Source organism: Histomonas meleagridis, assembly GCF_020186115.1.
Source record: "Histomonas meleagridis strain 2922-C6/04-10x chromosome Unknown contig_36, whole genome shotgun sequence".
Classification (NCBI taxonomy): domain Eukaryota; phylum Parabasalia; order Tritrichomonadida; family Dientamoebidae; genus Histomonas; species Histomonas meleagridis.
The window spans coordinates 225604-239423 of record NW_027150879.1 but is presented as its reverse complement, the minus strand read 5'-3'; the positions used below and the strand labels follow the sequence as shown (position 1 = coordinate 239423).

Below are 13820 nucleotides of genomic sequence, written 5' to 3'. Positions count from 1 at the left end.
TTCTAATTTTAAACGTTCGTAACAGGTTGTCACTTTTATACGTTACAAGAAATTTAATACTTTCTGTTATGGAACAATCTATAAGGTTTTTATTGACAGAAAGTACTAAACTCAATGAACAAACTTTACTTAATACATATAATAAATTAAGTTCAAATGGAAATTCTTATGGATCTGATCTTTATATATTATTAGCAGAACGATTTTTTGAATTACCACAACCAATTCAAAAACATATTATCGATAAAGCAGAAAATATGGTATTAATGTATAATCGACTCCAAGAACCAATAAATCAATTTCAAATAAGAGCTTTAATTTGTCAATCTCTTATTTGTTATCATCGATCAAAGTCACAAAGAGGTGTTCCAGCAACTGAGTGCATTTTAAAATCCATTGATTTTTTATATCGAGCAATGAAATTAATTCAATCAAATTCTCTATATAATCCACTTTCTCTTCGTGCATCTTTTATTCTTTATCAAATAGCTTTTCCTTTTTTTATCAAAGAACAACGTCATCATTTATCTCCTATTACATCCATTGCAATACAATTACTTGAAACACATCTTACGAATAAATTTGATTCAACGTTACGACTTTACATTTCACTTTCCATACTTCATGGATGTATTTTAGATGATTCTGGTAAATCTGAAGAATCAGCAAAACAAATTCAAAAATTATTTACATTAATTCCAACAAGTTATGTATCACTACGTTATTCGCTCCTTCATATCTATGTTCATTTCTCACGCAAATCAACAAGTTCATTATTAAAATCAAAACTTGATTTAAATGAACAATTACAAAAAGCAATAATTATATATCAATCATCACGCTCAAATAACGCGCCAAAAGATCTTTTAGAGGCGTTTAAAATATGTACTACTTTTTTAGATACAACGAAAAAAGATTCGTCTGAAGATATAAATGAAGCAGAAATAATAATTGGTGAAATTGGAAGACTTGCAGTCCAATTTAACAATCAACAACTTGCAGAGAATTGTTATTCGAAAGTTTTAGTTGCAAAATCGCCAATAGCAAGGATTTATTCGATATTAATAAATGCCGAACTTTCGTTAAAGAAAAATATTGAAACAAAGGAAAGAATTGAAATAATAAATTCTTGTTTACATGCAATGTCATTAGCAATGTACAAAGGCGATTTAGTAACTGTACAAGATTCAGCATTATTACTATGGTCACATTGTTTATATGTATTAAATAATCCTCAACAAATTAAAAAATATATAATTGGAGCACTCGAAATTTTAAGTAAAGTGAATTCACAAACAAATTTATTAAGATCCGAAATGTATTTTATACTTGCAAAAATATTCGAATTAGAAAAGGATAATACAAAATCACTTGAAAACCTTAAAAAAGCTTTAACATTAGATTATTTAGTTGTTAATCATCCTACAAAATTAATACATCCTTTTGATAGGTTTTTAGTTCCTTATTATAATATGATGGATGTTATCGTTGATATATATGGTCAAAGAAAAACTAAAATTGATGAAGCTTATTCAAAAATTTCAACCCAAAAGAAAATCAATTCAGTATCGTTACAAAATTCAATCGACTTATTGAATTCGATTCCATCGAATGATGTTTTAGGTTATGATCCAATTGATGCTTCTTATTTTGCTCATGTTTATTTTGAAGTAATTAAAAATGCATCTAAAGTTGGTTTTGATAAATTAACAATTGATGGATGTAAAAAGTTTTTATCCTTTAACTTCGATCCAATTATTTATGATGTTGTAGTTGAGTTACAATGTGACTCAACAATTTATGGAATTCGTTCATGTATTAATGTTAATAATGTTCAAGACGCAATTTCATTTGTAAATTTTTCGATACAAAATTCTAAAAATTTAAAGAAACATCGTTTTGCTTATAATTCAATTTCTGAGATTTGGAATTCATATTTTTATAAACAAAATCCTTTAAATTGTATTGAATATTCCGATTTTATAAATGATTGCATTTCATTTTTATTTGAAAGTGACTTTAAATTATGTAAAAATTTAATTGGCCAATTTGTTAATTTTTATGTACAAATTATACTTTCACAATGTAATGAAACTCAACAACCCCAACAACAACAACAAATGATTCCAACAGGATCAAAAAATAAGAAAAATTTAACTTCGATTGATCCAACAAAACAAAAAATTCTTAAATCAGCTGAAGACATTATAGTAAAATCATTTCCTATCATCGAATCGATATATGAAAAAAAGGCATTAGTAGATCGAATCATTGAAATATATGGAAAACGAAATCAATTTCCACCGAATTTTAATGATCCCGAAATAAATATATTAATTTCATTATCAACGATTATAACAAATGAAAAAATACAACATAAATCAGATGCTTTAATTTCGATATATAATCAAATTCTTAATATACAAAAGCCGATTTTATTTTCATTGTTAGCAGAATGTGCATGTAAATTAGATTTACATCAAATTACACTTGATTCATCAACAAAAATTATTGAACTTATACAAAACCCTAAAAGAAAAGATGAATTATATTATATTGGCTTAGCTTATTTTTATCGTGGTTTTGATTATTATAAATTAATTCAACCTGAAATACAAGAACTTTCTTGTCAAAATAGATTAAGATTAGATTCAGCAAATGATTTTTTACATGCAACTTCAAATTTTTATAAATCTGAATCAATAAATAATGCAAAAGAATCATTAAAATATTTTATTTATGTTATATCTAATGAAGGAAACTTAAAATATTCAATGTTTTCATCCCTTTTAATTGAGGCAATTAATTTATCAAAAAAAGTTATAATCGATGATATTTTACGTGTGAGATTATTTAGATATTATTTGTTGTCATTAATCGAACAAAAGGATTGGGTAAATAGTAAAAAAATATTAAATTTAGCAATTTCTACTTTAAATAAAAATGTTCATTGTCATATATGGGAATTAAATTTAATCATTACTGCAAATACTTTATGTGATAAATCTGAGCAACCATTAATTGATGAAATGTTAAGAATTAAACAATTAGGTGATTCTAAATACCAATCAAAACTTTGGTCATTTATAGCTGATTTAGCAAAAGATAAAAATATACAAAAAACGGCGTTATTAAAATCATTTGAAGTTTTACAAAACAAAGATCATACTGAACGTTATGAATCGTTATTAAAATATGCGTTTTGGTTACGTAATAATAATTATAATTATAATGAAATAAATCAAATAATTGAAAATATTATTAATATAATAAAAGAAGAAAATGATGAAAAAATGATTGTAAATTTATTTGAAATTAATTTATTTAAATTAAAGACAATTAATGAAATAAATTTATTAAATGAAACTATAAATGAAATAAAAAATCTTTCCGATTTCTTATGGAAATTAACAGCTTCATTAAACATTTCTTCGAATGAAGATGAAGAAAGTATTCTTTCAAGTAAAACAAAACAAAGTTCACGCGAAAAGAAATCATTGCATAGAACTCAAACAGTTATAAAAATTGATGATTTCTCGAAACAACCTGAAACAATTAATGATTGGATACAACATATTCAACAATTGGAAAAACATAAAATATATCCAATACATAAAACATATAAATTAGTTAAAATCCTTTTAAAAATTATTGATATATTCCAATTATTGGGCCAACAATTTTATACAATGAATTTATGGTATCATGTTTTTTTATATTCTAAACATATATTAAAAAATGATCGATTTGAACAATATATTTATATGAAATTTAAACTTTTTATGGATTCGATTAATATAATTTCTCCTTTTAATTATTCGAATTCTTTCGAATTAACTGAATTAGAAAAACAAAATTTCGAAAAGAATTTGGATGTTATTAAACTCCCAAAATTACTTTTAAAGCAATCCAAATTATTAATTCAACTCGGTGAATATAAAACTTCTTTATATTTAATAAATTATTCAACACAATGCGAAAAAATTCAAGACAAAAAAGCACGATCAAAATTAATTCTATTTTTAGCGGTTATAAAATCACGATCATATGAAATTCAAAATTCAATTGATTATCTTATTGAATCCTCGAAATGCTGTGAAAACAATTCGCTTGAATTTTGGATTGAATGGTTTAGAACGGCATTTTCCATTGAAAAGGCGGACGGTTTCATTGAATCATTATTAATTAATTTTAAACAAAATTGTATTCACGAAAACCTAAGTATTTATGAAAGAATAAAAATATTTAATTTATATATTGATTCCTTAAAATATCTTTCATCTGATTCATCAATTGAATTATATGAAAAAGAATTTAAAAATAAAATCTCAATTGAATTTTATCCATCCATAAAACTGATCATATCATTTTATTGGAAATTTTTAACATCTTCTAATTTTCCTAAATCGATTATCGAGTATAAAGAAATTGGCGAATTTCTTCTTAATTTAATCGAAAGCACGTCAAATAATTATCTAAAACAAACAGATGTTACATCGTTTCCATTTTTATGCCAATTTGTTGAATCGATAAATTTATTTGGTTCATTTGTCATTAAATATTCGGATTCGATTAAACAATTACGAAACAAAAAACTTGATATTTCACTTTTCAAATCAAACGAAACGTTATTTAATGAATTAATTGATGAAACGCAAGAACCACTTCAAAACATTTCGCCAACGGCAGCAATACTTCATTTTAATACTGTGCAAAACATCGAAAATATTCCGCAAAAAATTTACATGAAAATGATTATTTATTTGGGTAAATGTCTTCATTTAATATCAACTGATTCAGTAAGTCTGCAAAATTCCGTTCGTTATTTGATTAAAGGTGTAACAATGTTATTAGAAACTCAAAATTATGAAACAATTTCAGATGTATCAAATGAATTATTTTCGATTTTAATTGATTCCGATTTTAATGGAGCAATTTATCAATTTCTTTTATTACAAAGTTCAATTGCTTATAAAAATCGAATTAATATTTTAAGTAATAAAAAAGTTTCACGTGAATTATTATTTCATAAAGAAAAAGAAAGAATTAAAAATGAATTCTTTCATCCCGAAATATCTGAAATGTTTATTAAATCAAAAAAATATTTCGAAACTATTCCAAATAGTATAAAATTGTTTTATTTAAATCATTCATTTGATGAAATTAAACAATTCGTTGCTAGTAATAAAATTTGTTTTATTATTATTTTCGATCGTTTTGATAAAACTAATATAAATGTTACAGTAATATCATTAAATAACTCAGTGTTTCAAAATATCCCTCTAGAAATTAATATCGATGAAGTTACTACAAAATATAAAATATTTAAACAAATAATTACACCGTTAAACGATAATACGAAGAACGTTAAAATCAGTATTGAAAATAATTCTGAAGAAACTTTTTCTCAAGAAGCATTGAAAAATTCTGAATTTCAAAAGTTTATTGAGGAATTGAATAAAACGTTCGACCCTTTGAGTGAAGTCATGGGTGCTAATATAAATGGAAATGGAATTGTCCTATCAAGCATCCAAAAAATACACAAAATTCCATTTGAATTTATTTGTCCGTTTGCTAATTTTGATGTTTTATATAGAGATTATTCAATAATGACTGCATTAAATAGAGCAAATTTGTTAACAGAAAGACCATCTTTTGATAAGTTTGATTAAATAAATATAAATTATATGTGGAATTTTCTAGTTTTTATGATATTTCAGATTCGATTTAATTGTGAAATATCACATAAATCTTCAGAATTTTTATAAAAAATGAATATAATGATGAAATAGTAAAATTACTTCTTGAACAAAAATTAAATTAATTCCAAAGAAATATACTTATTCAACATTTATTCAAATTGTTAAAAGTAAGAAGTGTTCATATTTTCTTTGAGGATAATACAATTCATTGGGGTTTTCTTTGCTCATCCATTTTTTCAAGTATTAGATTTTTAATCCAGTATCCTCCTCTCCTCCAGCGCGATGCATGCTTATCTGCAGTGCGAAATAAAGTAAACAATTTCCAAACATTTATACAAAACCCAAAATTATTTAAATAAGTATTTTATAAGACAAACAATCATCTTGAGCATTAACATCAATTCCTTCTTGTTCAAAAATATTTTTAATAATATCAACATTTCCTGCTTTAGCAGACAAAAACAAATAATTTTTAGGAATTTGATTTTCTTGAAGAAAATATTTAAGAAGAAATATATTTCCAATTCTTGCGATTTCATCTAAAATCGAAGCATTAATTTCCAAACCTTGATTTTGCAAGTATGATAAAATTTCATAATTATGATATAAAACACATTTCTTTCCATATTCTTCTAAATTATTAAGTTTAATGATTTCATTTTCATAAAGATATTTAAAGATATCATTTCGATGATATCTTATTGCTATTTCATATGATTCTTCGAATAATGAACGATTTTGTTCGCACAAATGAATGATTTCAAGATTTCCACCTGCAATTGCATATTTACCTGTGTTGTTTATAAAAGCATTATTTAAATGTAAATATTTAAAACATTTAATCGATCCAAAATATGCTGCATAATCAATTAATGAAACACTACGTTCATTAACAAATGAATATCTTTCATAAATTGATGGATCAATAGTTTGGTTAAAATCAAAATTATTTTGTGATGATATTTCTTGAAGCTTTTCTAAATCATCGTTTCGAATTACTTTTGCCAAGTCATTAGGATTAATTCCTTCTTTAATTAATTGTTTATGAAGTTCCCAATCATTCATTTTAAGTTTTTCAATATTTTTGATATTCTGATACATATCTTCTTGTTGAATAATTTCTTTGATTTCATCATCTGAAGCATAATGAAAAAAATATGGAACTTTAAAATTTTTTACTACTTTCAAATCAATTATGTTTTTTTCAAACATTTTTTCTAGTAAATAATATGATTCATGAGTATTCTTATTTTTTTATTGTCTGTACAAATATATCAAAAATTTTATTTTGAGATTTTTCAATTTTTTCAATTTCCTTCATGAAATTTAAATATATATCAAAATTACTCGTTCCGGCCGCAAATGATAAATATATCATTTGACTAATAATTAGATTAAAAGAGTATAAATATTTATCATCAAATATATTATTAACCGAAGATACGAAATCATTAATATTTTCAATACTTAAGTTAAATACTATTTGTTCAATTCTTTTTAAAGTTTCCCATTCATTTGTATTTTTTTCCTTTTCTTCCATTGAAGCTTCAATGGATTTGCTCTTCTTCGATAGCAAAATTCAGTTGTTTTTTATCGTTTTGTGCTATAATTGATAAAAAAATTTTTTGCCAAAATATTTTACTCAATATTTCATTCGTCATTATTTCTATTGAATTTGATGACCAATAAATTTTGCAGAAATGGCCGATTCAGCACAAACTCCCAACGAAAACAACGAAGAAATTTATCAAGAAAACGAGAATTGTGATGTTGTAATTGATGGTAATCCAGAAGAAGAAGAAATGCCAGATGATTCTGCAATAACATTTTTCCATCAAGATGCTGCTTATTGTGTTGCTTTTCGCACTCAGCCTTTACCAAAATTACAAAAGTACACTGGAGGAGTAGCTTTTGCATCTGGTGGAGGTGATGATAAAGCAGTTCTTTATCATTTATATACAGGAGGAGATATTTCAACATTTGAGCTTTTGGGCCATGAAGATAGTATTAACGTTATCAAGTTTTCACATAATGGAGGAGTTGTTGCAACAGGTGATCTTAAAGGAGTAATAATTTTATGGAATGCATTAAATGGCCAAAAATACAAAAAACTCGTAGGCCCCGGTGAAGATGAATCTATCGAATGGATTTCATTTTGCCCAACAGCCCCAACTCTTATAGCTGGTGTTAGTTCTGGTTTAATCTGGATGTGGAATCTCAAAACTGGAAATTGCACAAATGTTTTCAGTCAACACAATGGCTCAGTTACATGCGGTGGTTTCAGTCCTGATGGCAAAGAAATATGGTCAGCTGGTGAAGATCAAGTTTTAAAGATATGGTCAGTTGGTTCTGGCTGTCCCACTTCTCAAACCAAGGGTCTTCAATTCCATCATGAGCCAATAATTAGTGGCTGTCTTAGTCCTAATGGAGCCTTAATTGCTACTGGCGATATATCTGGCATTGTCAAAATCTGTCGTTTCGATGGCGGTAAGATTCTCGGTAACATGGACAATGGAAAGAACTCAATCGAGTGCATCGCTTTCTCTCCAGACAACAAATGGGTTGCGACCGCATCAATGGGATGCGCGGCGACCGTTTGGAATCCCATCGACTTTCAGCTTCGTCACGCATTACAACATCCGGGCGGTGTTACGACATTAAAATGGCACCCAAAGAGACCATACATTGTAACAGGTTGTACTGATGGGTCGATAAGAGTTTGGGATGCAAGAAATGGACATTTATTAAAAGAAATGTCCGGCCACAGAAATGTGATCACAGCTATAGATGTAAGAGCTGTGGATGGTTCGGACGGAGATTTGATGATCATATCAAGCTCTGAGGATACATCTGTAAAAGTGTGGAGCTTCGAGGAAGCTGAAATCAAAAGAAACGCAACAGAAACTTTTATAGAAGAATGATTATTATTATAGAATCAATAATAAAAAATAATGATTTTCAACTAAACTATTGATAACAGGAAATCAAATTTGATATTTCAGTTATGAAAATTGAATTTCGCATTTTCACGTGAACATTTCAAAATCAAAAATTACGAAATCAAGCAAAAAAGGAATGTTCAATCCACTTCCAACCCATTCATTAGTCATTTACTAAATCTAATTGTATTCAACGAATTATATTTATTTAGAAGGAGTAGTCAAGCAAATTTAATAATTTCATCATTAAAAAGTGATATAATATCTCTGATGTCAATTGACATTTTATCTATTTTAACATAACATTGTCAATTACACAATCTTTAACTATTAGTTAGACAAAAACAAAATCATTTATAATGAAAATCTTGAATTCAAGATTTATATTGAAGTAGAATTTATTATCATAATGCGATTGTTTGTAATTCAAAATATTATAGTTATTATTAGAATTTTAAGATTATACTTATATTAAATCATTTGTTAACATAGTACAAATGTTAAATTTTAGCCAAATATAAAACAAAATTGTGCGAAGATTCACTAAATGGCAAAAATTAAACTTTTCACAAACGTTTTTAACGACCTACCTATTTTTGCCAATGAAGCAAAATCTAACCACGCAAATCTCATTAGAAATGGATACTTCAAACGAAATGAATTTACCAAACGATTACAAATCAAAACACATATATAAGTGGGAATTGGTAAGTGCAATAATATTTGCAATAATTTCACTTATTATATTTTTTTATACAATTTTATCTCATGTTATCCCATATGCACAGTATAAGAAGTCAATTTCAGACCACCCAAATTCAAATTTCCTCGATACCTTATCAATTGGATACGATTTTCTCCATTATATTACAGGATTTTTCTTTTCTTTTGCTTTTGGTGTTGAAGCTTTAGCACTATATAAAAATTGTACAAACAAAAAATTGATCATTATTTTGGTGTCATTTTTTATTTCTTTTATTCTTGAGATTACATATTTAAGTTTAATTCGCAAAACGTCTATTGTGCAGTTTGGTCTCAATTCTCATATGTTATATTCCACATATCTTTCATTAATCGGAAACATGACAACAGAAAACCCGTCAATGTTATTTTCTTTTTATGGAAGCTATGGCGGAAGCACATGCACAATTAACAGGTATACATTTAGTTCAAATTATTCTGAAGATATATCAAATTTGAGTATAACAGATGATGATGTTTTTATTGCAAATGTCACAGTTGATGCAAACTGGTCGACAAGCGCAAGAGAATACTTTTCCAATCTCGAAAGCAAATTTACAGATACAATTCCGAAAAGTTATGACGACAATGAAATCCAATGGAATATCGTTATCCGAAACGAATTAAATAGTTACTTCACACCAACAATTGTTGAAAAAGAACCGAGCTCTAAATTGTCTCGGAAAATTGGCAATTTGATGACAACACTTTTTTCAGGAGTTGGCTACGTATATACTGTGGCTTCTGTCCCCTTGCATAACATCGAAGTAAGGAAAGTTAATTTGAGCTTTTATGAACCGAGTTTAGATCCAGAGTTTTGGAATAATTTCGGAAAATCGTTGAAATGCTTCAACTCGAAAGAAGTACATGATGAAGTATAACAAATATATAATAATGTTCTGTATACATAAAAACATATTATAAATCTAAATAAATTTTGTGAAATTATTCGAATTATTTTGTGATTTCATGGGAAAAAAAATTAATGAAATTTATTTTTTTTTCATATTTCTTCATCATTTCAGAAGAGATCTTGTATTAAGAAATCTTTATTCAAACACAACTTTTCGAAGAAGAATTAATTCTTAAGTTTTAATTTCAAGAAATATAAAAACAATTTTATTAATTTAGATGATTGATCTTTAGATTATGATCCTAAATTTCAAAATAAGAACTAAAATCTGTAGGCTATTAGATGCGTTTCAATGCAACCCATAATAATAACTAATAATGCAATATATGATTTTTGTGTAAAAAATTTTCTCAACATACATGTTAACGTACAGGATTATTCAGACATACAAAAGTGATCATTTGTAAAAAGTAAGCCATAGAAAATATCCGTTACCCATCAAAATGCATTCAAATAAGATTAATCAATAAAAGTGACAAATAAGGGATGTCCATTAGCACAAATTCTTCTGATGGTGTAATGGAAAATGAAGAAACTGAGGATGAATTAAAAGCAATTGAAAACCTTGATTTCGAAAAAGCAATGGAAATTTTTGAAAAAAAGAAAGAACAGCAATCAACTTTATCTCAAACAATTGATAATTACCAACTCAAATTTGATGAAACTAACAACAGATTTTACAATGAATATCAAGAAAAAGTAAAACAAAATGAGGAAAAATATGAACAAGAATGTCAAAAGGCAAAGGAAAGGCTTGAAAAGAAAATCGATCAAATGGCTGAAACACAAATGGCAGAACTCAAAGAAGTGGAAAGGCGATGGCGTGAAACCCGCAAAATCGAAAAACAAAAAATCCAAAAATCAATTGATACTCTTTTAACATCATCTAAACTTCTTGCCCGATCCCATCAGTTCAAAGAAGCCATTGAGATGCGTGACAAAGCATTTCAACTTAAAAAGAAAGTGAAACCACCACAAATTGAAGAATGTGATCAAGAATTTAAAGGTCAATTCCAACAACTTCTAGTAAGACATCAGTGCGCCTTTGATGAGCTTATTTCGCAGTATGAAGCCGAGCTTAATCTTCTCCAAAGTAAGCTGATAGCAGATAATGAAATTGCAAAAGCTGAATGCGATGTCTCCAAATCATTAAATGCCGTGGACATCATCAATAATGCGTTCTCTGAGGAGAACGAGAGCTCGGCAGTCGTTGCCGTTGCACAGAAATTTTCTCCCAAAAGCAAAAAGAATGGGTTTGCTAAAATTAGTCAAAGCTCTTTCGATAGCATTGGAAGAAGGAGTGCGTTTGATGAATATGAAATTGGTGAATAAACATAATATTATATGAAATTTAATGTGGATGAACGCGATCGCTTGCGCCCTTCTGGACTCATTATGAATTTATGGAAAAAATATCAGAATTTAAATTGTGATTCGAATGATTTCTAACATAAATAAGCAGTCCAAATTAATTAGAATTGTTTTTATATATTATTTTGAATTATAAAGTTTCGGTTTTACCATTTTCAGATGCTAAATAAATGCTGTTTGAAATAGTTTCCATGTATTGTTTTGAAATATAAAATTATTAGAACAAATACCTTCTTGTTTAATGAGTAATTGCTCTATTTCTGTATGATCCTTTTCAAATGCACATATAATAATTGCTGAATTAAATAATTTCAAATTTCGAAATATTTTATATATTTTTCATTTCCAAGCAGCAATTTACGACCATATTTCGATGTAACACAGCAAAAAACGCAAAGTTACCAAATGTATCACTTTTTACACACACTATCATACAGCGCCCGGTCACTCGCCGCGTTTGAAATTCTGTTCCTCATATTCCTATCGCACAACACTATCGCCAACACTACAACAAACATTACGCAAATTACCGATGCCGTCACTATCGCCACTGTTGCTGCGTTATCCGATGGCATGTATCCGACACATTCTCTTTCGTTTGTTTCTACGTCAAATTTACCGAATTTTGAGTCAAAGTAATATGTTGACACGTACACTTTCGATGTCTTAATGTTTACGAACGCGTTTCTATCAATGTATGGCTCGTTTGTTCCATAATAATATATACAATGCAATGAAATGCAGTCATAAAATGCCATGTCATAAATATATTTAACATTTTCACCAATTTCCACACGAATTAACGACGAACATTTTTCGAATGCTGAATAGCCGATGCTTGTGACACTTTTTGGTATAGATATTGTATATAAACGTTTGCACCCATCAAATGTCGAATTGGGCAATTCCGTTAATTTGCTATTATCATTAATTTGTACATTTTCTAACGCTGTACAAGTAATAAACAAATATTTCCCGATATGTTCAACAGAATCAGGAATAGTAATTGATTTAAGAGATAAACAATCACCAAACGCATTTTGACCAATGAATGTTAAATTATCACCAAGATAAACATCATTTAATTTATCACAATAAGTAAATGCGTATTTATTAATAGTAATAACTGTTGGTAAATATATTGTTCTTAAGTTATCACAATCATAAAATGAATTTTCATCTAATGTCAAATTATTTATATTTGATTGTGGTATATATAATTCACTAATATTTGTTTTATAAAATGCATAAGATCCAATGAATGTTATATTGTTACCAAATTTAACTGTTGTTAAGTACATGCAATAATAAAATGCCTGATAACAAATGTTTGTAACTGATTGGATATCAATTGATCTTATGTAATCATTTGATTTAAATTGATTCCCATCAATTTTATCCACATTTATTATTTTGACATTTCTCAAATATTTCAGTTGTTTAATAATTATTTTAATAGAATCATAACATTTCCCAATTGTTAAATTGGTTACATCACAATTATAAAATGAATATTCATCGATGTTACTGATGTTACAGTTGTTCATAATTAAAGATTTAAACGAACAGAAATTAAAGCCATAACGTTGAATCGTGATAAGTGAATCAGGTAAAGTAATTTCATGGAAATCACAATATTCAAATGAATACCTCGATATTACTTCAAGACATTCCGAAAATGTTACATTAGCTAATGATTTACAATATGAAAATGCATATTCATTAATTTGGTGAACTGTATCGGGGATAGAAACTGTTGTTAATGATTTACAATATTGAAATGTCTCTTTTGGTATATTTTGTACATTCGGAATCGTGATTGAAGTTAAGTTTGTACACCTATAAAATAAACTTTCACTTAATGAACATGTATCACTGAGTTTAACTGTGATTAAACTTTCGCAATAAGAAAATGAATAAGTGCCAATTGTTACTTTATGATCTGTTTCAATGTTGACAACTTCTAATGAAATACAATTATAAAATGAATATTCTTCAATTGTGGTAATCGAAGATGGAAAATTGATATGAACTAAACTTATGCAGTTACAAAACGATTTCTTTCCAATTGAATTGACATTGTCGCCGAGTTTAACTGATTTTAAGGAGATGCAATCAAGAAATGAAGTTTCTTTGATGGTTATAATGGTGTTT

The 13820-nt window shown here is 27.3% G+C and overlaps 2 protein-coding genes across 2 annotated transcripts; both read left to right on the top strand.

Moving 5' to 3' along the window:
• Positions 1 to 7402: 7402 nt before the first annotated feature.
• GO595_005619 (Angio-associated migratory cell protein) lies at positions 7403 to 8623 on the top strand (the record flags this gene model as incomplete). Its single annotated transcript, XM_067918882.1, has 1 exon — positions 7403 to 8623. One exon carries the CDS (start codon positions 7403 to 7405, stop codon positions 8621 to 8623), a length of 1221 nt encoding a protein of 406 aa, XP_067774251.1.
• Positions 8624 to 10781: 2158 nt separating this feature from the next.
• GO595_005618 (uncharacterized protein) lies at positions 10782 to 11627 on the top strand (the record flags this gene model as incomplete). Its single annotated transcript, XM_067918881.1, has 1 exon — positions 10782 to 11627. The coding sequence occupies one exon, from the start codon at positions 10782 to 10784 to the stop codon at positions 11625 to 11627; it is 846 nt and encodes a 281-aa protein (XP_067774250.1).
• Positions 11628 to 13820: the final 2193 nt, after the last annotated feature.